This window comes from Vigna unguiculata, chromosome 6 (genome assembly GCF_037176805.1).
Source record: "Vigna unguiculata cultivar grain cowpea cultivar isolate G323 ecotype 2 chromosome 6, ASM3717680v1, whole genome shotgun sequence".
NCBI lineage: Eukaryota > Viridiplantae > Streptophyta > Magnoliopsida > Fabales > Fabaceae > Vigna > Vigna unguiculata.
Window position 1 is genome coordinate 36,155,325 of NC_140797.1, and position 25,804 is coordinate 36,181,128.

At 30.8% G+C, this 25,804-nt stretch overlaps 2 protein-coding genes across 2 annotated transcripts; one reads left to right on the forward strand and one right to left on the reverse strand.

Annotated features, from left to right (window-relative positions):
* Window positions 1-1,028: 1,028 nt before the first annotated feature.
* LOC114189069 (pre-mRNA-splicing factor SLU7-like) lies at window positions 1,029-5,028 on the reverse strand. Its single transcript, XM_028077775.2, has 9 exons — window positions 4,826-5,028; window positions 4,129-4,292; window positions 3,917-4,029; window positions 2,950-3,357; window positions 2,689-2,824; window positions 2,289-2,588; window positions 1,882-2,098; window positions 1,625-1,728; window positions 1,029-1,323 (listed from the first exon to the last, which is right to left on the reverse strand). The coding sequence occupies exons 1-9, from the start codon at window positions 4,839-4,841 to the stop codon at window positions 1,177-1,179; spliced, it is 1,605 nt and encodes a 534-aa protein (XP_027933576.1). The 5' UTR covers window positions 4,842-5,028; the 3' UTR covers window positions 1,029-1,176.
* Window positions 5,029-8,192: 3,164 nt separating this feature from the next.
* Window positions 8,193-20,145, forward strand: LOC114188864 (6-phosphofructo-2-kinase/fructose-2,6-bisphosphatase-like). The gene is made up of 23 exons (XM_028077522.2): window positions 8,193-8,563; window positions 8,663-8,726; window positions 10,780-11,075; window positions 11,432-11,587; window positions 12,545-12,736; window positions 12,859-12,954; window positions 13,408-13,506; window positions 13,632-13,661; window positions 14,512-14,565; window positions 15,211-15,264; window positions 15,334-15,411; window positions 15,502-15,593; window positions 15,669-15,726; window positions 15,810-15,884; window positions 16,578-16,625; window positions 17,531-17,628; window positions 18,054-18,129; window positions 18,347-18,409; window positions 18,517-18,608; window positions 18,768-18,836; window positions 18,920-18,983; window positions 19,079-19,144; window positions 19,829-20,145. The coding sequence occupies exons 1-23, from the start codon at window positions 8,381-8,383 to the stop codon at window positions 19,904-19,906; spliced, it is 2,181 nt and encodes a 726-aa protein (XP_027933323.1). The 5' UTR covers window positions 8,193-8,380; the 3' UTR covers window positions 19,907-20,145.
* Window positions 20,146-25,804: the final 5,659 nt, after the last annotated feature.

A 25,804-nucleotide genomic window follows, 5' to 3' on the forward strand; every position in this document is an offset into this window, starting at 1 on the left:
AAAGAAAGAGAACAAAAGAAATAAACAAAGTTTATATTGAAACTTTGTTGCAATCAGCTGAGTGAGTATCGAATGCATTAAGATAAACAATTTGTATATAGTATGACGTCACTTTTCACCAGAAAATGTAGATAACCAACTAATGACAAAAGATATACTGAGTACAAAAACCGTTGACGTAATTGCTCAATTGATTACAAGACAAACAGTCGTTAATGAGCAACAATACATTATAATAAACTTCTACTTTTTATTTCTTTTAAAAATTTGAATAAGTGCGCTATTAGTACTTTTTTATTCAATCTTCTTGCCCAATATTTAAATTAAAAGTTTTATCATTGATAAATACACAACCAATTTCTGCATAATAATAAAACTCCTAAACTAAAAAAATACATTTAATTCTTAATTTAGTTTTTATAAATGTATTTATTCTTCATATTTTTTTAAGTTATATTATCTTAATTGCATACACGTCTCAATTTAAACTAAATTAGATAATGAAATTTTTAAGATAGATTAATAGTGTTGGAATATTCTTACCTTAATAACCAACTTTTAAGATTGAGTTAGACGTTAACCTGTTCGTTCTAAAGTTAACTTAGACTTTAAAATGATTTCGAAATTATCGAAAAATTATACAATTATGTATATAGATTATGTTGAAAAAGTTAAGTTTAATTGCATAAAACTAAGACTTCATCCCACGAAAAAACAATAAAAAGTGTTGTTTTGAATTTAGTCGCATTTTATACCTCTTTAATACTCAATAAAATGTAAAAAAGAAAAAGAAATACATTGTCAAATAAGTGAGTATGACTTTTAATGCTGTTCAACTGTCTTTAGGCGCTCAAAAGGTAATTCAAACACATACCATATCACCATGTTAAACCACTCATTTAATACCGAACTTGATATATTTATTCGTTGATACGAGAGAATTTCTTGAAGAATCATATTAATGAGATAAAATTAAACTATAATAAATATTTACATAATCAAATTAGACCATACAGGCATTTCAAGAATTGAAAATGGAAATGCTGGTATCAAGCATTAGGAAAATGATCATTACGCAAAATTAATCAAAAGTTAAAATGGTCACACATGTATATCCTGAATTGTCTTCCCATGAATGGGAGATTCTCACAATTATAAACATTTCCCGGGCTCCTGTTAATGTAGGAAATCTTTCATGGGATCATCATGATGTACTCTCTTCATCCTGTATGCCTCCATGTCCTCCTCAGTGACCTCGTCGTTCCATCTGACATTATATTTGCGTTTCCTCTCATCTTTCTCTTCCCTCTTCCTTATATCTTCCTGCAAAAGAACGTTTGTATACATGTCAGGATAACTGCATCTCAAAAGATTGAAGGCTCCAGCAAAATACATTTTACACTACAAATGGACATCCTAAAGTCATGTTTGTCACAAGAAATTATGTATAAAATTTAGCTTAAATCAAATGTGTCGTGTCCTTGGTAATTAAGGTCAACTTATGGGAAAAAATATATAATTGATTTCAAAAAATATATAATTGATTACAGTGGATACAATTAAGACGCAGAAAGACACTAACAAAGACCGAGTGAGTAGCCACACAGGATGGGACGAGAATTACCTTCTTGAGTGCATCAGCAAGCAATTTCTCATCTAGAACTAAACCATCTGGGACATCAGTACCCCACGTAGCAAGCTTTTTCTCCTCCACAGGTGCAGGATCGTCTACAGGTTCATTAAAATGATAGTGATTAATAAAGACATGCTAAATACAATTAAACAAAATTGACAAACAAACAAGAAGTAAAAACAGAATAGGAAAGTGACAAGATAGAGGTAGAGAAATAGCATAGATGTGATGTTTGTTAGCAAACGAACCTGTAGCCGCCTCCTTACGGGCAATATTTGCTTTCATAAGATCACTTGCCGCTTCAGCAGCCTCAATACCGGCAGCACCCGTGCAATAGCTATTTCGGATTGTCTGCTTGCAGCACTTATAGCCCCACTGGTGATCCTTCCACCATGAGCCCCACACTGTTGTGTGGTTGTTAATGTAAATATCTTCTTCATACTTGCTCCTGGGGACTGCTGCTTCCTGATCAGGTAAATAACAATTAAATATAGTCCCAAGTAACCATAAAGCAGAATCATTAAAGTCAAAACTAAAAGTCAAGGTAAAACCCAAAACGTTAACAGATCATGAAAAAGTCCGACTACCAAGAATATTTAAAATTTATAAGCAAATTATAATGGTGTTCTATACAGATTTAGGATACAACTCTCACCTGGCCTTTAATTATTCTACCAGCACGATCATACTCAACTTGCATTTCAGTTTGGCCTAGCAGAAGTGCTCTTGGAGGCTTGTTCTCATCAGATGCATTGCCATACTTCTCAATAATTGTTTTCTTTGTTTGATGCTTCAGTTCCTCACTCCGGATAAGGAAACTCTTATGGACTAATTCAGCTTGTGATGGGGCCGCTTGCATGTGAACATCTTGTCCCTTTTCAAATGCTTCCCAAGCATGGATGTTCAACTCCTTAAATTCCAAAGCTTGCCCACTATTTCTATATTGGTTATCACCCTACAGTAAAAAAACACAGGTTCAGTCTAAATACATGATTAGATATAACAGTAAAAACAAAGTTAAAGTGTTCCAAATTTTCATTCTAGAGACAAGTTACCCCATAAAACTTTTCATTTGGATCTGCATCTGGGAGTGGATCCTCTCGCATGGATCTGGTCTTAGGATCATAATGTGCTGAATTGACATCAAGATTAAGAAGATATTTTGCAGTATCCTCTCTAATACGTAAATTCCTGTTGAAAAAATATTTTAGCTCCAGTTCATTTAAAATAAATAATTAAATAGATAACCTTAAGTATAAGACCAATTAAAATTAAATTGGCCAGAAGTATTAAAATGATGGTAACACAAAAATTACCTCACAGTTCCTGTGCTCCCACCACCTGTTGTACGCACACGCTTCTCAACCTTTGCAAAGTCCATTTGCTTGCTCTCATCAACCTTTGCTTCATCTATCCTTAGATCATCTTCATCTTCATCCTCATCACTTGCAGCATCCTCACCGTTTTGGTTGCTCTTCTCCAATTTCTTAAGCTGTTGTTCTTTCAGGTACTTCTTTCGTGCTTCATCTCTAGCTTCATACCTCTCAATGACTCGAGCATAAGTAGATGCGTCATAACCATTCCATCTGTCCCGTTTTCCATCATAGTCAAGCTCAAAAGTTTCTATCTTTTCATCAGGGGCAATGTGAGTGTTTGTCCATTTTGCTCCCACTTTTCGTGGTCTTTCCATACATGACTTCACATCATGCGTCATAGCTCCACAACTGTATCAAAAAGATTGGAGTGGTCCATAAATAAATTCAGAGACAAGCCTGGCTGTCAAATAGTTTACGGGATTTGAAAGATAATATTTAATAAACATGTCTTAATAGCCAAACATATCAAATAACATATTCACTTACTCACAAGTAATGGAGTATAAGGTAAAAACATAAATAACTAAGTCATCTGTTACGCTATATATATACAGTCCCACTCACAGCCTTTATCGTGTACTTTAATAGCAATACAAAAACTAATTCAAATATTCAGACTTCAAAAACCTAAAATATACATTGACTAGCAGCACCAAGTACCCAGTCAAAAGTTGCACTTGGAAACATCTTAAGTTCAAGACTAGAATCAACTGCTCATGCGAGTGTTTACCTAAACACATTACTTTGAGAGAGAATTTACAAGCAAGTAAACACCATACTTATCTATTGTCTTATAACCAATAACTAGTAAAAGTTGAATCAAGAGTTTACAAGTTGTTTGTCAGACAAGGAATATACATTAAACACAAACAAATGCTAAGATATTTGACAAATAAAGATCACTTACTTTTCGCATGCGCCTTTCCTATACTTGTCTGCCTGATGGATTTTAGCACCTCTATCGTACCATGATTTGGTGTAATTGGGATCAGATTTCCATTTTCTTTGATGTTTCAAACTCTACAAGCATAACAATGGGACGACAATGTTAATTTTTATACATCAAACACCCCAAATTCCTACCGATCTTAATAATTCTAAAAAAGTAGAAACACTTACAGGTCTCTCAGCATTAAGATACCAGGGCGCAGATGACATATACTGGGGGATATGAGGGTTGATTTCCTTTCCATCCTCATCGAGTTCAGCAGGCGCAAGCCCCGCTTTTCGTGCCTCCTCCAACTCAATCTGTTTGCGATGGTCCTCCCTGGACTTAAATGCCACTGAAATTCATGCCAAACTAGTTTAAAAAACATTGAGGTATATAAGGTAAAATGAGACATGCATGGTCATGATTACAATTCGATTACTATTCAAGGGGGAAAATGGTGCAAACAGTCTCAAACCAATTAACCTAAGCTATGAAGCCACCGTACTTCAATTTTTTTACACGCATACTTGCCAACAATACTAAACTAGTCTGAAAAAGAAAAAAAAAAAAAAAACCCTCACGCTCTCTAAACCTTGCCAAAATTTCATCTAGTTTCTATCATCTATTAATTCAAAACATGATGAGCGGCTATTAATAGATTTAAATTGTGATATGATTGGGGCATTGGGACATGCATGAACGAAACAACAGCCAATCCCGAGAGAATGAAAGTTACACAAAACAGAATAAATAAAAGATTGAAGCCGCCCATAAGAATGAGCAGGTTTAGGGAAAAAGGAAAAGAAAAGAGAACGATCTAAGGGGGACTGGTATCAGAAACCCTAGAAAATGAAAATCTGGGAATTGGGAGGGAGAAAAGAGTACCTGAAGCTGTAGCCATGGTGTGAAGTACGCACGAAGTAGAAGATCCAGGTGCAAATCGCAATGATTTTGATTTTGCTACTTAAACTTGGGATCCTTCTATCTCTTATGTAGTTTATTTTGTTCGGAATATGTGATTTCTATCTTCTATATCTTTTATTTTTTTTTGGAGAATATGTGATCTTCTATCTTCTGTTTTTTTTTTTTTCGTAATATGTGATTTTCTATCTTTTATCTTTTGCCGCCTCCATTCCAAAGCCTATTAAAAAGATGTTAATAAAAATGGGCTTATTGAGAAACACATAATGAGGGATTACTTTTTACAGTCCCTTTTGTTTTAAAATACACTACTCTTCCTCTTTTTTTTTTTTTTTTATTAAAAACTAATAAGACTTATTTATTAAATTACAATAAATAGTATGATATTTGATTATATATATATATATAATTCAAATTATCTTTATTTCTCAATTGAAAAAGATTCTATAAAATAATTTTATTTTGCTCAGTTCCACAATTGTTAGTATTGTTTTATAACTTATCTTTTATTTTTATATTTTATTTATACATATGTTTGATTTATATACTATACGTTCACAAGCATCATGCCAATAAATACATTGAAAAAAATAATAAATTTATAAATATTTTACTATATTAAAAAGTAATTTAATATAAATTTTAACTTCAACAATGTTAACAAATAATTAGTAACATATAAAAAATTATATATATATATATATATATGATTTTTATTATAATTACTATTTTTAATTTTTTTTTTGTAATTTTTATGATAAAATTGTTAAATATTTTCAAAAAGTTATAACAATTTTTTTTAAAATATTTTTTGATACTAAAAATTTTTCAATTAGAGATATATGTTCACAATCTTAACTTTATCTTCTATCAATAAATAAATTACAAAAAAATTATAGCACAATCTTATTATTATGTTTGATTTATATACTATACGTTCACAAGTATCATGCCAATAAAAACATTGAAAAAATAATAAATTTATAAATATTTTACTATATTAAAAAGTAATTTAATATACATTATAACTTCAACAATGTTAACAAATAATTAGTAACATATAAAAAATTATATATATATATATATATATATATATATATATGATTTTTATTATAATTACTATTTTTGAATTTTTTTTGTAATTTTTATGATAAAATTGATAAATATTTTCAAAAAAGTATAACAATTTTTTTTAAAATATTTTTTGATACTGAAAATTTTTCAACTAGAGATATATGTTCACAATCTTAACTTTATCTTCTATCAATAAATAAATTACATAAAAATTATAGCACAATCTTATTATTATGTTTGATATGTATAAATATAAATATATTAAATTATACAATAAAACTACATTAAAAGAACTACTAACATATATTTATTACCAATTAACTGATTTCTCATCATATAATATTATACTTAAATATAATAAATGTTTTAGTTTAGATTTTTCATATTAGTTTGAACCATGTAAAAAGAATCTTGATTTTGTATTTTTTTTGTTTGATAGGTTATTTGAAGAGGGTCCCACCTTTTTTATCCACATTGGGAAGTTCAACTTCTGAGTTGGCATTGTTATCCAAACATTGTGGACACCTCAGAACCACACACGTGCCAATATTAAAATTCACTATGACAAACTTATTTGTCCTTTTTTTTTTGTGGTCAACATGGCTTTCACTTTACTGCTCCCCTTCACAACACTTTTTTCCGCCCATGAGTGGGGGCTTGTAATAAAAATAAGTTATAAATTTTATTATTATGTAAGAATTTTAAAGTTCACTAAGTTTGGCATATAAGATAATAAAATTTAAATTTAATATATTTTACAGAATAATTCAATCAAGTGAAGTGTTAAAGAATTTAAGTATGATGACTAGATATGATAATATTAAGTAACATATAAAAAAGTAATCTAAAGAAAAAAAAATTAACGAATTTATTATTTTAAAATTTTGGATAAGAATTGATATGAATTTTTTATACGTGTTTGAATCAAATTTTGTTATTATTGAATCTTATTGAATTTCTCCTTCAGAAAACTTTATCAGTAATATCTTGGAGTCAATAATTTATTTATGTAAATATAAATGAAATTTGAAAGATTCATCAAATTTAATTGAAAAACTTTGTTCTAAAAAATATAATATCAACTACTATATTTTTAGTTTAAAATGAGATTCCTAAACTATAAATATATACTACAAATGATGATTGAGTAAAATGCATAATTAAAAAGAATAAGTATAATGGATAATTGCCTCTACGCCATCAATTAGTTTTATAATCCTTGCTCCACAATATATATATATATATATATATATATATATATATAAAGATAATATAAAAACTAAAATCAAGATATATTTTACATTATATATTCTTAAATAACACAGTAGGACATTTTCTGTTTAATTAATGATTTAAAAGAAAAAATGAGTACATGATTGAAAACTACACTTAAAATAAAATATAAAAAACTGGTACCATACGGATAGTGTGCATTACACTATTGTAATATTAAAACACATGAAAAAAAAAACAATAATATAACTTATCACTAGTATATTGTTAAAAAAAAAGTCAATATAATTAAAAAAATACTTAAAAAACCTTTCTATAAAAGTTAAAAATATATAGAAATTACAAAAAAAAAAAAACACTTTACTTTTTAAGAAATGAATATTTGTTTGTAAAGTAATTAGATTGATATTTCATTAGCAAAAGTAAAAATAAAGAGATTCACGAGCACTAGAAAGAAACATTATAAAAATATTGCCAAAAAGGAAAGAATAGTCAAAAAGACAAAAATCACATAAAAAAGAAATGATGTTTTAGCTCTAAAAATGATAACAAAACTTATCACTATTAATTCTAAATTGTTTGGAGTAACAGATATAAAATAATTTTAAACACTTTATTAGTGTCCATCATTTTTCCTTATTGCACCATATTCCAGCAGTTACATTTATCTCTAATTTCATATAATTTAAATGAAAACCGACTAAAATAACTATAAACTAGTTACTTTTCCATCAGAGAATGAGTGAGAATCAGAATCAAGGAAAAGTTTTCTTTTTTTCTGAGAGAATCGGTTCTAACTACTTACTAGTTTTGGTGCGACCTAAAGAGGAAATAGTAAACATATACGAAAAGAGAAAGTACAAAGAAAGATGCAATTGGTTCAGTTTCAGATTCATTCGGTGATTGATGAAGTAACACGTGTAAAGGTGATACGGTGATGCACATAGACATAACCAAAATAGTGGCACAACCAAAAAGCACAAGAAAGAGAGAGGTATAAAGGGTCCAAGAGCAACACATACAACAACTTTCCAATTCCCAAACCTCTTTATCCATATCACACCAAAACCAACACAAGACATACCCATCCCTTTTCTTCTACACATCGGTTAATCCATTCCCATCCACACACACAACAATAACTTTCAAACACACTTTTCTTTTCTTTTTTTTGCTTTTGTAGAATCATCAAAGGAGAATTCTCGCAGAGATATGGGAACGGGGACATCGAAGGACGAGGAGGAAGGGGGCAAGGAAGAGAGTGACAGGCTCGACCATGCGGGTGGCCAACTCTACGTCTCTCTAAAGATGGAGAATCACAAGCTCACTGGGGACCTTGTTCCTCACGTTTATGGCTCTCTTCCTCTCGTCGGCTCTTGGGATCCTTCCAAAGCTGTAATTTTTGTCCCTTCCCTCGTCTCATTTCCATTCATCTTCTTCTGGGTATGTCTTATTTTTCCTTGTTTCTCGTTCTTTTGTCGCTTTTGGTGTTAGCTTTTCATGGAGCGGGAATCGGTGTCAATGTGGGAGCTTAGCTTTGTTGTCCCTCCTAATCACGGTAATACCTTTTGCTCTGTCTTTTCTTTCTGTCTCAGTTTAGTTTAGTGGTCAATCAGTAAAATCAATTTTATACCATAAACCAATCACAATTACGTTATCTGATACTTCTAAGTAGATTTTGTAGAAGTTGACAAAGAGCAATTTAGTATGACCTCATGGGAAATCCCACGATTTCAAATTTTCTTAAAATCTGCTTGGTAGTCAGTTACTGAACCGTATTGGCAGAGCTTGAAGAGCTCAGTTTGGTAGTTTACGTAGGTGGAGGGGCCAAAACGATTTTAAAAGAGATTTAGTGAAAATATCTTAAGTTGTAAACTTAGAACTGTGATCATCCGTTTAAGCCAGCGGAGAGCATCGCCATTCATGTACAGGAAAGCCATATGTAGGCGTTGTTTAAGAGGAACCTGGTAAAGGGAAAAAAACTCTTCAGCATGAAATAAGGTGTCAAGAAGTTCTGAGCCACCAAAAGTCACTAGTTGCAGTTTTGGGGGGTGGAGTGAAGGAGGAAGGTTGTGTGTGTGAAGAGGGTTGAATGGGACAGTGGTCATGAGGAAAATGTGTTGTTACTGTTGATCAGGAAGGAGGAGGGGAAAGGATGCATGGGGGTAGTGGTGAAACGGGGAAATGGTAGTATTAACATTGTAGGAAGGAGGTGGATGAGGTAGGGGTTGAGTAAGCATGAGGGGATATGGCATATAAATGGGGTTGGTGGTGAGAGGTAACGGTAGGCCATTGTTTGGGAGAGAACATAATGATAAAGTGTTTGTAGTGACGATGGTGAAGTGGGGGTCATAGCACGGTAGTAGAGAGGGCAGAAACATTGTTGGTGAGGGAGGTAATGGAAGCTTGGAGTAAAATTGGCCAACAAATATAGCCCATTAAGGATGTTTCCATTACTGGGTAGGATTGCAGTTAAAATGTTTGGCTTTGAGCATTGACTTTGTTTCCATCACCATGAGGAGGGAATCTGGTATTAAGGTGTCTTAGCAATATTGGGAAATGAATTGATTTTGGTTATGAAAGTGTGTTGTGCTTGATTATGTCAATAGTGAAATTAAAGGGGTGTTGGTTTTTGAGTTATGTGTGGGTTTCAGAGTTTAGCTTGGTTGTTCTACATAATCAGGATAATGCTTTTTTCCTTTCCTTGCTTTGTTTGCTTTGAGTTACATATGCAGTTCTGAGTTTTTTTTTTTTTTTCAATCAAAGTAATTTGTCTCTTTCTTTATGAATATGTCTGTGTACATGGATCTGGGATGTAGGAAGGTGCTGGAAATTGCAGGGAGAAGGGAAAAGTTAGACAGTGAGGGACTAAAAAACTTAAGTGTCTTTAGGGTTTGTTTAAACAAACTTCTTCATAAGCACTTTTAGGAGAGAAAAGTAAGAGGAAAAATTGAAATGAACTTCTCCATAAGTTAAGCTTATGTATATTTCTACAAACTCTGTCATGTAATTTCTCTGAATTTTTATTTTAAATTTATGTAACCAGTTTTAACTTATGGAGAACTTTATTTTACTTTTTTCTTATTTTTCTCTTATACAAGTACTTGTGGAAAAACTACTGCAAACATATCTTTTAAAATATTAAAATAAAAATTGTGTGTGTGCAATGAGATGCCATGTAGTCACCTCACCATTATTGGCAACTAGGAAGCAACAAAGACTAATGCAAAAAAATGAATATAAAGACTATTTTAAAGTAAAAAATAAAAGGTAACAAAAAAATGAGTATATTATGTGGACTAAAATTTAAAAATGTAATTAAACCTTTGTCTCTTTCTTTTCCTTATCTCATTCACTTAAAAGAAATATGTTTAATAAAATAGTACATAGTGTCTTAAGATTCAGAGGTTATAGGGAAGAAAAAAGAGAGCATAATGTGACTCTTAGCAATGGCTTTGTTGCCTTTACCATAAGAAGGAATCCAGTATTAAGGTGTCCTAGCTATTCTGTGGAATGAAAGGAGTTAGGTTATGGAAATTGTGTTGTGCATGATTGTGACATTACTGAAATCGAAGGGATCTTTAGAATTTTGAATTATATGTGGGTTTCAGAAACCTTGGATTTCAAATTCCTGTTGAAGCCTAAGGACAGCAATGCACCTTGCTTTGTTGAGGAGGGTCCAAGCCACCTGCTTGTGGGGGGAGCATTGCAAGAGGATGCCAGGCTTGCACTGTTTAGGCTTGATAGCGGTGAGGTTCTTGAGTATCAAGTGTTTGTCAAAGCAGACAGGGTTTCTCCATTTGATCTTGCTGCTAGTTGGAGGGCTTATCAGGATAATTTCCGTCCTTCATCTGTGAGATGGATTCCTGATATCAGCATAAATTCAGCACCTCAAACAGGTGGTGAGGTAAGATGAAAAAAGAAAAATCCTTCTTGGCACCTTCATTTTACTTTGTAATCCACTGTTCCACATAATGTTAACCTTGTTCTGAGGTTTGAGATAGTACGCACATGTGGGATGTCTCGCACTTAAAACCTCACCTTTTTCTAAACAATGTTTTTCAAATAGTGCCAAAATATTGGTCAATTTTATATTCCAGTTCATTTTTCCTTTGTTTGTTCTATATGTGATGTAATGTAATAAGGAGATTTCTTTAATTGCAATTTTGTTTGTAGTATTTTTCAAGTCTGAAGGGGATTCTACGTGCAATGTTTATTGTCAAGCTTCAAGTGAATTAGGCTTACTTTATTTTCTTTGTCCAGAATGGTTCTTCTGTGGGTTTGGAACTTGATCTTGAGCATTATGTTGTCCCAACTCCAGCAACTTCTGCAGATACAGCCCATGTATATGCAGCTAACTTGACAGAGAATCCAAGGTCACTGGTTAGTGGGTCTGGCAGCAATTCATATCCCATCAAGGTTTTTCTTTCAAAACTGCATTCTTTTTGGTTATGTTATACTTTCTAAATGGACTTCTAGTTTTTACAGCTTACTCTTTTGAGGATAATCGACAAATAAAAAACTTTAATCAGTCCATTCATTGTTATCCCTTTAACAAGTTTTAAGTGCTTATTTTCAACCTCTTCATTTTTTTGACCATGAATCTTCACTCTTTTTTTGTAATGCAATGCAATTGGATGTACACAAGAATTTAATTGGTTCAAGATTGAACATACGTTCTGTGCTCCTTAAATTTGATTATCAGATAGATGCTTGACATTATAATAATTTGCAAATTTGGTTCTTTCTCATGAACCTTTGTTCTGTATTTGTAGTGAATATGTAACTGTATTTCTGTAAGACTAATTCTTTTAAGTTTGAAAATGAAATCTCTTCTGTTTGTCGACATCTATGGCTAGCAGGCAGATGATCAGCTCTATAGAGTGTTAATGACTCTCTCTCTCTCTCCATATATATATATATATATATATATATATGTACACACACATACCTTTTTATCCTTATAAGTAAGAAATAACTTCAAATCTTAGAGGAAATACACAATGAAGTAAGCTACTGGTTACTGTTAAACTCTAGGGAAGAGAGAAACATTTAAGTTGAAAGAGTGTGTTTATGAGATAACATGGGTTCTTTATTTATGTTACACATAAAAGGAATTAATACAATATATAGAGGTGATTTGATATCCTCAAATAATAAAGATATAAAATGGAAATAAATAAAAATGTTCCTAATAATATATATATATATATATATATATGTATATAGATAATACACATATATATAGTTTAGATATTCCTAATTATATAGAAGAATCATCTTCTTGTTTACGTAATTATGACATTTACGTTGACTCTTGCTCCTGCCAACACGTAATTCATTACATCTAATAGGTTATGCTGATGTTCCAATCAGGAGATGGAGGTTATCGTTCCTGATTCATCTAAGACGTTTCAAAGTTCTGGAATGGTTGAATCCAAGTCAGTTGGAACAGTTTCGCCTCTGCAAAAGCAAGAGAGTCAAAGAGGACTTTTTGTTGATAGAGGTGTTGGATCTCCTAGACTTGTAAAATCTTCTAGTTCAAATATTTTCTCTGCTGATACTAAGGTTTGTATAAATGATTTCCATTTCTTGTTTATTGTTCAAATTTATTGCATGTCAAGTAACTTATCATGTTGTGAGGTTGTTCACAAATAATCGTTTCGGCTCCTTTGCCTTTTTATTGATAGAATTCAATGCCAGCCGCTGCTGGAGCTGTTGCTGCTGCAGCTGTTGCTGATCAGATGATGGGTCCCAAGGAAGATAGACATTTGGCAATTATCCTGGTATTATTCTGGCATGATGAGTATTTAGTTACATATTCAACTCTTGGTAATTAGTTTCTCTTTTTTCATGGGACGATTTGTTTCCTGGTTTCTATTTATGTTACGAGATAGTTAGTTTCCTATGATTATTTCTATCTTGTATAGTTCCTTATAGTAGTTTCTATCTTGTTTACCTTCCCTTTATAATTTATTTTCCCCATTATCCTTTTCATTATGCATTCTATTTAAGCATTTGACTTGTAAATGTTTAGGAGCAATCTGAATAATATTTCTTTGTTTTATATCAAAGTTTTTCTTGAATTCTTCATTACTCTGCTGCACTAATTTCTCATGAATATCCATAGTTTTAGTAATTCTAGGTCACTGTTTTTTATTGTGCAATGTGGAGTTCTAGTTGTATGTTACTTTAGAACATATGCCAAAAGCTTGAATTTAGAAATTACTTTTATGTAGGTGGGTCTGCCCGCCCGAGGTAAAACTTTCACAGCAGCTAAACTTACAAGATATCTTCGTTGGTTAGGTCATAATACAAAACACTTCAATGTTGGGAAGGTTGTTTACATTCTTAACACCATTCATTTATTTGATCAATATACTTTGACCTAGTAATAAACTGGAAATACATTAGTTGTCATGTATGAACTTTAGAGATTAACACTTGTTTTTTGATGTCACAGTATCGTCGCCTTAAGCATGGAGTTAATCAGGTAATGTTTATCTGTGAAATAATTTTTTCCTTCTCATTTAATGATTATCTGCATAGCTACATATATTGAATAGCACAAAAGTTATCATGATTGCAGGAAAATGTTGTCTCACTTATATAGTTGTTGCTGTATTTTTCGCTTTTATTTGTATCCCTCATTGCATGTAGTACTATATACTGATGCGTGATACTGATCGTCATATGAATATCTGGTTCATGGTAATGCAGAAAGTATACGGTGAAGAAAGTGTGGTAGAAAGTTCTTATACCATTTCATAAGAACCTTAGTAGAATTGCACCATATAAGCTAGTCATTGTAGTTGGAGAGCTCAAGGCACTATAAACCTCATACAAGAATCTCTTGTGGGACTCAAGTCACTTGACCTAAAAGCTTACCTATTAAGCTGTGGGAGACAAAAAAAAAAGGTTTTTATAACACACCCTTTCAAATGAAATCCCTCTGGGATTGAAATGTGGACCTAGTATATTGTTACAGTTTCCTTGTGCTGAACTTGACTTTTTGTATAATGAAATTCGTACAGAAGATGGAAGGTTGAAAATAAAATATTCTAAACAGTTAAAGAATTTGTTATAGTGAGTTAACACTCCAAGAATGAATTTTATAATCCTATCATCATCGATGGTTCAAATATAATGTGTTGTAGTTGAAAAGTTTCCACATAATGAGGCAATAGAATAAGATACTATTCTATTGATTATAGCTCATCCTAATCAATGTGGGTCTCCTAACGTGATTCCCTTTCTAAATGATATGTTCTGGAAATTAAAATGTTGCACCACTGGCCTCAGATATCCTTGGACTATCTTAATCATGTCATTCTTCTATGCAGTCTGCTGATTTCTTTCGAGCTGATAATCCTGAAGGCATGGAGGCACGCAATGAGGTAGTTTTTATCTATTTGTTATAAAATATTAGTAGATTAGCTGCAGGTCTATGATAACTGGCCTAATAAAACCTATAGTTTGCATGCTAGGCCAGAATTGTTTATTATTACTAATTATTTAGTATTCTATGATGAATTTGCTGCTATATTTTGTTGAACCTTTCCATGGGACTATATTATTTCTTGAATCTTGTTCATTTGACTAACTTTTGTTATTGGGTCTTCCTCGGAAACCAAATTGACTGTCTTTGTTTCCTGAATCATCCATGACACTGTTTCTTGAATAAAAGTAATATATATCTTGTTCGAATACACTACATGATTACTAAGTACAGCATTGTACAATGCCTCAAAAAGGACGGGAAACTTCGTATTTTGTTTGTGTTCCCTTGTTAAAACAGTGTTACTCTGCAAAAAATGCTAATGCTGTTGTCTGATTTATTTTACCGAGTCTGTAAATATAAAGTAATCTAGAATAAATTAAACAAAAGAAAAATTCATACTATCAGGCAACAACATTTTAGACCGTGTTAACTTTCAATATAGTGTTACTTCAAATATTTGATTTATAATGTTTCTCATAAAGTTGACACCACGTTGACCCTTTCTCTGTGTACATAGTTTTAATATATCACGTGCCATTAGGTAGCAGCACTGGCATTTGAAGATATGTTCTCTTGGATGCAAGAAGGCGGCCAGGTAAGTTCATTTTTGTTATTTTAATGAGTTATTATTATTATTCTTTTTTAAGTTTTAATCTTGATTTAGGTTGGGATATTTGATGCTACAAACAGTAGCAAGGAACGAAGAGATATGCTGATGAAATTGGCTAAAGGAAGATGCAAGGTAGTCAAAGATGGAACTGAAATAAGCATACGATATGAATAATATATTTAATTTTGAACTGTTCTGATCATAGCTGTGTTTTCATTGTAGATAATCTTCCTTGAAACAATATGCAATGATGTAAATATAATTGAAAGGAATATCCGTCTGAAAATTCAGCAAAGTCCTGATTATGCAGAAGAGTAATAATGTTCATTTAAAACCAGTGATATTTTGATGGCTATATGGATACATATGCAATTAACTTTCTTATGCAGGCCAGACTTTCAGGCTGGATTGCAAGACTTTAAAAATCGTCTTGCCAATTATGAAAAGGTATGTGTATATCATACCATGTTCTTTTAATGACTGTTCAAGCTAAAGCTTTTTCCTTAAATAATGTTGATTCCATGCACCAGGCATATGAACCTGTAAATGAAGGATCTTACATAAAAATGATTGATATGGTCAGTGGACATGGTGGACAAATACAAGTAAGCTCAATGTTTATTCCATTGTTTCATTGAACATAATCCTCTTACGTAGTTGATTGTTAAGTTGGCTAGTCAGAGATTGTATTTAAAAGTTTATTGTCCGTATAGTAGCTGTTATTTGATAGTTGAAGGCGATAGAAGGAAGTAATATCATACAAGAAATCTGTGATGGGATTGGCATAAGTGTTGATAATAGTAGAAGATGCAAAAATGTTAAAAAATGTGTAGTTCAGCAGCATATTGAATGTGTTCTTTCCCTTTCCTTCATGGTGTTCCATCTACAATTGGACATAACTGGTTTGGAAACCGGCTCTCTTCAATTAGTGAATTAGGTCATGTTAGTAATTTTACCAGACTCTAATAGAAACTAGGTGTAAATTGTAGTTGCAGTGACATCTTAATTACAGTATCTTGGAAATTGAAATGGCTTAGTTTCACACATAACTTTAAATCATTATAGCATTTTTTATTTCTCTTTGTCTTCTTTGTTTATTCCATGGTAGACTGAAAGCACAAATTTCAAGATGTGTCTGTGCTGTGAAGAATTAGTATTTGAAAGGAGTATTGCTATCGTATGAAAGTGTTATGGTGTACAACCTGTGTGCATGTCCTTGAGTTTTGCTCTACCAATTTAGTAGTTTCAAGTGTGGTTTTAATTTGTTAATTGTTAATAACTTCTGTCTTTTGGTCTAGGTGAACAATATCAGTGGTTACCTTCCTGGACGAATTGTCTTTTTCTTGGTAAGCTTTGTTAAATGTAGTTAAATACCAAAATTACTGTCAAATATTTGCATACATGCACAAACAAAATAAACAATTAAGTTGATTAATATACTTACCTTGCCCAATATTGGCTGAATGAATTTGATCCTTTGAAGGTACAAAGTTTCTTAAAATTAACCCACATTATGTGATTTAAAGAATTTGGTTGACTCATGTGATTAAATGCATAATTGAGCTTTCACAATTGCTCTTGTGAAAAGTCAGTGTTCTTGTAGGGTACAATGCTTTTTTTTAGTGGCCAGGGTTGTACTTTATTTATAGGTCATATGCAAGAACAAAATCTTCTAAAAATCAAGAGAACATTTTTATGATACTTTCATTAAAAGTCCTCAAATGCAAAGTTTTTTTAGCTGAATTCAAATCCTGAGGAATCTTCTACTCTATCTGAAAGACCATAGTGTCTTGTAGACTGTGGACAATAATTATGGGTAAAATATTATCGAGTTGAACCATTCTATTGTATGCTTACACAAGAGAGGTTTACAATAATTAATAGGTAGCTAATATAATGTCAAAGTTGACTCATGTTAACTTTATGGAACATGAAATACGCAAGGAACTGAGCTATTTATATTCAATCATAAATACATGTCATTATCCGTGGCAAATGTTACTGAGGATATTGCACTGCTCAGTCAAAATTTGACTTAAAAGGACATGCTTGTCTTGGTGTCATAGTTATGAAATGAAAATGGTTTGTATAGAAGATTAATGATAGTTGGAAAAGTTATATATTTTATAAAACTAGTATCTACAAAATAATGCATAGACTCTGTATCAATGGTAATTTCTTATGAATAACCAGAACTTTTCTTCTATTTAATTTTCATACATTTTTATGAACCTCAATTTATGTGAGGCAGGTAAATACGCATCTTACTCCTCGCCCAATATTACTTACTCGACATGGGGAAAGTCAGGATAATGTGAGAGGCAGAATTGGAGGAGATACTGCAATAAGGTATTTTCTTAGTTTTGGTCTTTAAGTTGCTATTCAATGTAAATTTAAAATTGAGGGTGATATTAGATGTAGAAAAGGAAGAGAGATGAATATAAATCAGTACAAGAACAACCTGACCACTGTTTTGATTAACAAATACATTTAAGATTTCCCTGTTTTCTTTTTCTTCAATCTCCCCCTCACCCCTTTCAATTGTAGAAATAAGGCTTGTTGACTTCTAGTATAATGTCACATTGGTTTCTGAGGGAAGCAAAGGGTTGTTAGATAATAAATTCAAGGACTTCCATACAAGTTTGAAATGGTAAAATATTTCTCATGTTTGAATGTTGGCTCAGTGCTCTCTTTTTTATGTGATATCTGGCATTTCTTAGAATCATTTTTAATATTTGGCTGAATTCCTAGAGCTCTGCAATTTGTTGTTACAGTGAGGCTGGGGAACTTTATTCAAAGAAACTTGCCAAGTTTGTTGGAAAGCGTCTCAAATCAGAACGGGCTGCTTCTGTAAGCTTTATCTACTGTATAGATTCAATCTTAAATTTTCCTTGAAATTCAAGCTTATATGGCTAAGTCCTTGTCTGCTAAATCTGCATATAGCATTTTTGTTGAACTGTGTTCAAGGATTATACATCATCTATGCGAATCTGCTAAACAGCATCTATAAATATAAGCGAGTGTTAAAGTGATGGATGGTTTATGATTTTTGTAACTGGTTGTCTAGATATGGACTAGTACACTACAACGAACAATTCTAACAGCAAGTCCAATTGTTGGGTTTCCCAAGGTAAAGTGTCAATCTCAAGCTTATTGTTGTGTACTGCAATGTTTTTTATATTTCACAAGAAATAAGTTCACAAATTTACACAGTATGACCTACTATCTATATGTTAGATACAATGGCGTGCACTTGATGAGATAAATGCAGGGGTGTGTGATGGTATGACATACGCTGAAATCAAGAAAAACATGCCAGAGGAATATGAGTACGTTGCAAACTTGGACTTTCTTTCTTCTTTGCAAGTGAATGCAGCTAAATATATCAGATATCAAATAAGCACTATGAGAAACTTCTTTTTGGTTTTGGGGTTAGAAGATAATCAAGTCACGGTTATATCCCACCCCTCTTCTTTTTCATATTTCAGGTCTCGCAAGATGGACAAGCTTAGGTATCGTTATCCTCGTGGCGAGTCTTACTTGGATGTTATTCAAAGGTTCATTTTATGTTATGAACATTATTTAGCTCCTTGCTTAAACTTTCTTGATACAAATTACTCCAGTTTTACTAATAATACAGGTTAGAACCTGTAATTATAGAGCTTGAGCGACAACGAGCACCAGTTGTTGTGGTATCTCACCAGGTTGGTTGTACGTAAGACATTAAGCTTAGGATTGTCTTATTCTATGGTTGTCTTGTTCTAATCAGTGAGGTTTTCCCATACTCTTTTCATTGCAGGCAGTTTTGAGGGCACTATATGCATATTTTGCTGACAGGCCTTTGAATGAAATTCCGCATATTGAGGTTAGCTGAACTTCTGTCATATATGTTTTACCAGATTCTTGCATATGAAACATGGAGTCCAATGATGCTTTGGTCTAATTGTCTTGGATGCAAATATTTAAAGAACAACGAATAAGGCCTCACAATTCTTGATAAGAAAATGAGAAAACCTGAACACAGTATCATCAGTCTTGATGTTATTACTGTTCTCCAATCAGATTTGGAGTTTAATCTTGGTAATACTTGAAATATTTAATGAAATTATCTATCATGTGTGTATTGTGGAAGTGAAACTTCAAATTTGATTGGAGAACAATGGCATATATTGCATCTAAGTTTTCTTTATACAAAATGTCCGGAGGAGAGTCGATCATTTCGGTTGGAAGTCTTATAAATAATGTCAATTTAAATAAGTAGGTGCAAATGTCATTTTACAAGTCGATTTTGTAAGATTGAGTTAGACTTAAAGTTCACTTTTTAACATGATAAGACTTAAAGTCTACTTACAATCTCAAGTATTAAACCGAAGAAGAATTTAGAAAGCATAAACTACAGATTCTGGTTAATTAATGGAATGAATACTGGCTTACTTTCTTACACTTGTATTTACTTTTTGTTTACAAATTTTGGTGGTGTTCATCATGTCAGTTGGTGAGTGATGATGAAAATGGAGAAGATATCTAACGTGAGATTTGTGATTTCCAGGTTCCTCTTCATACCATAATTGAGATACAAATGGGAGTGACGGGTGTCCAAGAAAAAAGATACAAACTAATGGACTGAAATGAATTGAAGAAGAGTTTCTTTCTTTTACTATACTTTAACTATGTCCTTAGAACCAATTATCCATTCTTCTCATTTCAATTTATTGGCAAAATGTAATATTGCCCCGAATGGACTACATTGTTCAAAATTACCATATTGAAGGCAAGTTATGCTCTTCAACTTCAATATTGTTTCACTATACAACTGTAAATGACATATCTTTATATTCAGTTAATACACACGCCATACCATTGTAAGTGTTGTGTGATAATTCTTTTATTTTTTGTAAATACCAAAAATGAAATGAATTTTGGTAAGTTTTACAACAAGATAACTGGTTATCTCTTTACTCATCAAATGAATACATATTACAGGATTCTGTTATTCAAAATCAGGTAAAATTACAGTCACTAAAAGTACTCATCAAATAATATTTATGAATATAACCATAATTATATCAATAAATAAGTTAAGAATATATCTATAAATCAATAATAAAATAAAATAAGATGATAATATCTTAATAAATTTCTTTACAAGTTAAAAATAATGTATATATAAATTAAGAATAATAATTAAAAAATATTATGTAAAATTAGTTTATAAGTGTAGAAGTTTATTTCATTTTTCTTAATTTCTTATTCTAAAAGTGCTCTCGTTTCGAACTTCTCCATCTTAACCTTTGGTCCTTTTAATACAGTATCGTTCCCAGTTTTGCATATCATTCACTATTCTTTTAATATGAATTTGTCTCCTGTAAACTATGTAAATGAAGTAAATGTAAAGTGAACAACATGATTTTGTTGTTAATTTTAATTAAAGTACTTTGCAATTTTTAAATGGTTTTAAATCAGTGGTTGATTAGACTTTATTTTTATATATTTAGTCGCTTATCATGGATTAAATATAGTAGAAATATGGATTACGTTATTTTATCATAAGTTTGTTTCAGCATATAGATTTGTGCATATATACTCTTTCAAGATAAAGTTATCATAAGAAGACAAAAATTTTGCAAAAATTGATTTTTTTTTTAACTTTCTTTATTTGCAAAGTGGATAAATTTAATTTTTAAATAAATTTAATTTTTAATAATAATAATAATAATAATATAATAATAATAATAATGAAGATTATAATTTTTCATTTTTTTAATTAAAATATTTTTAATCTATCACATCCTTTCTTTTTTACTATATTTTCTTTAATTCAAACAATTTCACGTTTCCTTCTTCTTCTTTTTTTTTTCTTTAAATTTATTTAAATTTAATCTCTCAAATTCATCTTGACGTATAAAGACAGCCTAAATAATACTTTTAGGATATTTTTGAGGTTAACATATGTTGTATTTTGTTAATGTAGATGTTTTTATGGACCTATTTATCTTTTTGTTATTTATAGCATTGTCATCAATTGCTACTTTTAAGTCTTTAGTAATATATATATATATATATATATATATATATATATATATATATATATATATATATATATATATAAAATGTGTGGTCTTTGGCGTCATATATATCTTTTTTAAGAGTTTAATATTTTAGTTTCATTGTGATTATAATAATTTTATTAGGGAAGACGTATGAACTTGTATTTAAAGACGTTTGTATATATAGGTGTTATATATAATAATTTTTCATATTTTAAGTTTATTTAGAATTTCAAGATATATTTTTATTATTATTACATATTAATTATATTTACTTTCATTTGTGTGGTTTTATTTAAATGGCGTATTATTTATGGTAGAAATGTAAACTTTAATTTCCATGAATTAATTTTATAAAATACATATTTGATTATTTATATTAATTTAATATTTATATTTGTTATTTATTTTATATTTGGCGTTAAAAATGTAGAATTCTCAATTTTGATTATTCATTTGATAGTGACCTAAAAATATTAATTTTATTTTTTATTTAATTAAAAAAAACTTTTTTATTGTATAATTTTTTATTTTCTCTCAATAATTTTTATACTCACTAACATTTTCAAATGCGCTTTCTCTTTCAATATTAGAAAAAAAAATGATGTAATTGTCATAAAATAACATATATTGTATTTAATAGCGGTGACTCAATTGAAAAATATAAATTTATTAAATACTAAATATATCACAAAAGTTTAGTACGGATTCAATTGAGTATTCTCATATCTATTAAGGACTTAAAATACAATTAAACTTTTTATTTATATTTCATTTTAAAAATCTATAAATATTTTTTTTTCAGATTGCTATTTTTTATATGGGTTTTATGATGCACAAGATATGACATATATCTGTTAAATATACATGCATATCGAAAAGTATACAATAATTATTAAAAACATGATAAATATATTATTGTTATTGTGTGAATCCAAATTAAAATCACATGTATTGAAATTTTTAATATAAAAAATTATAAATCATTATCATCATAAAAGTGTTACTCATTTATAGATTAAATATTTTATTTTATTTATAACTATCGGTAAAATATCCTAAAGTATTGGACACATATACGTGACTAAAATTGAAGTATCAGTGCATCATAATCAACTAGTAACTAGGGATGGCATCGGGGTGGGGATGAGTACAATTCTTAGAGAAAAAAATTCATCATCGTCCCCATACCCAAACCCAATATTTGTCTCATTTTCACCCCTGTGGAGTATTCATAGAAAATTTGAATCAGACTATTCAGAAATCTAAAAAAGGATAAGAATTGAGGCATTAATTGTATAACAAAAACGAGCTATGAATAAATTTATAAAAATAGTTAAGAAAAATGAATTAGAAAATACATGTGGGTGCTCTTTGAATCAACAAGATAATAACAATATAGATATAGGTGAGAGCAACAATAGAGAAAGAGAAGTAATTAGTGATTAGGATAATGTTAACAAGTTCAGTGAACCGAAAGATAATAAAAATTTATTTAAGATAAACCATTATCTATTGAAAAAGAAATGTTAAATAAAATTAATTATGACTATTTAATAAATAATTTTGCATAAAAAAAAGTTCAAAAAATAAATTTTAAATAAAAGGCCTCATTTTTTAAGTTTACTTTAGACCTCCCAAACTCTTAAGCCGTCCTTATTTGCCAACACACAAGTTTTAAAACTAAAATCTAAAATATTGCATTGATGAAAAATAATGATGAAAATAATTTCTTTAGATAACTAAAGGATGAATGTCCCAACTTTATGTGCCATAGTCAAATTTTCTTTTTGTTTTTATCTTGTATATTTCACTTGCAAGGTGAGTCAATGCAATTTGATGGGTTTATTGTGAAACATTTTCAAGATCTTCAATGTGTTTACCATACCACTATCAATCTTCTCCTTGGTAATATGTTTTAAAAAACACAATGGGTGAGATAAAAGTAGCAACACAAGAGTGTGACTTAGTTAATTTACTGGCATATAGAAGGTTACAATTTCAAGTAGGAACAAATAAGACATCAAGTATTGATAAAAAGGTGAAAGTGACATGATACTAACACCTTCAATAGGAGACGAGACTCCAATGACATTAATAATAACAATTTTAGAACTTCTAAGAGAAAAGAAAAGTAATCATGTGGGGATCACAAGTCATATGACCAGTAGCAGCTGTATTGATTATCTAATCATTATTCTTAGTAACAATAAAAAGATTAAAAACAAATTAGATATACTTGACTTGGTCACAAATCTAATAACAATAAATGTATGACTCTTCATATTTTTTGTTTTGGTATTTGGAGCAATTTTACCTTTTGAATGTTGTATCGATTATTTAATCACTATCCCTAGTAACAATAAAAAGATTAAGAGCAAATTTAGATATACTTGATTTGGTCACAAATCTAATAACAAAATGACTCTTCATATTTTTTGTTTTGGTATTTGAAGCGGTTTTACCTGTTGGATGCTACTATGAATATCCATGAGTCATAACAACACAAGTTATAGAGTAAGGTTTCTCCAATTTATTTTGATTATGAAATACCATCAAAATTTAGTCAATAAAACCAATAATATACTAATTCCTATATTGTAGAGAAAGTCGGTGTTGACTCTTGATTATTCTAATGTATTTTCATTCATAAAACAATATTATATATATAAAAGAAAATTTATATAAACCATAATTGTATTTGCATAAGTCTCTTATTTCTAACGGTCGTAATATTTAATTGTCTAATTAATCAAATATTTGATTTACCTAACACTCTCATCATTACGAGTTTTGTTAAATCTAATCTATCAAACATTATTTTAACTTATGTCTTATCTATTTTTATTTAATTAAATGTCGCTAATTTTACTCATTATATTTTATTTCGCACCTATCATATTTCTCTTCTCTCCAACTTTGGCACCTCTGTTATGTAAGAAGATCCTGTGGAGAGAGACAAAGACATGATTATTACCTACATCTTGACTTCTCTGTTGCCTCCTCCCATCAATGAATTCTTCAACTCATTCCCATCCCACTGTCAGAACACAACCTCACACCTAACCCATTTTGAATTAAATTTTTAATAATTACTTTACAAATCATTATGTGTTTTTTTATTGGAGCTTAACTTCTTTAGCTACTTTTCTCTATCTCTCTTGGTGGATTTTTTAGTTTTCTTTTTTTTAACAACAATTTTTCCACACATTCAATAATCTTATGTTATTTAGAAATAGAGTTCAAATCACATTTTTAACTGAGTGTATTCAGATAGAAATCAAGAACTCATTAATACTAACAATGCAGTATACGTATAAAAACTAAATGAAAAGCACGTATGATCGTAGAGTGATGATGAAATAAGAAAAAAGAAGTGAAGTTAAAGAGGAAAAGGTGCAATAATTTTGAAGTGCATGGGAAGAGGCCATAGGTCCCTCTTTACATGATACAATAATTACATGGTGGCAGTTTGGGGTACGTCAGAGTTCACGAGCCCTTGTGAATGAATATGAACATTCACACACACAGCATATGGCATGTCTAAAACGGTGGTCGGAAGCATGGTGGAATCTATGCAAAGATATCCACTGTTGTTGTTTTTGTCATTTAGTTTTGGTTGCAAAGTGTAGAAAAAAAATACTTCTCAATTCCGTTCATATTGGATCATTTGACATCAATGAAACATGAATTCAACCTATACATAAATTATTAATATCATTCTTAACCCAAAATCTTAAAACAGTAAATTTACGAATCTTCTTTTTCATTGTAAAATCTAAACTCACACTTAAATTTCCAAGGCACCTAAACCCCAATTCTAATAAAAAAACACGTCCCCTTATGTTTCCATCAAATTTTCCCTATTACATGAGGATTCATGTATTCCAAATAATTCAAGACGAGTTCATTCATTTTGTTTGTAAGAAAATAATGGTTGAAGCAATGTTACCGTTCCTTGGTGTACTTCGGGTTTGGTGCAACATTTTGCAAGAACCTCAAGAATCATGACTCGGAATTATATGCCCCGGGTCTGCCTTGGGATCCCCTAAATTCGCCACATTAGTGAAATTACGTACGGTCCATTCTATCACACCAAAAACTCATTAAAATACTTACAAATTTTCATCACCAATAGATGACTTTTTGCAAGGATAATTAAAAAAATGGCTCCACCGAAACCATAGTCTACAAAAACCTGTGCTGCATAAACTATTCAGAAGAGTACACTGCTCCACATGAATATAATAAACTTCAACCACCTTCTTTCTGCTGCCGTCGCCTTCACGAGTCCTTCATTTCTGCACCTTTTTCTCATCACATCACTCTCTCATCCTCGGATATAGGGATTCTTCTTTGACTTCAACAACACCCCTTTCGAGTTCAATCTATACAACAATCTAATGCATCACTACACACAAATTTGTTGCTAACCACTACACGCAAGTGTATCATATGCAAGAGGCAACACCCCTAAT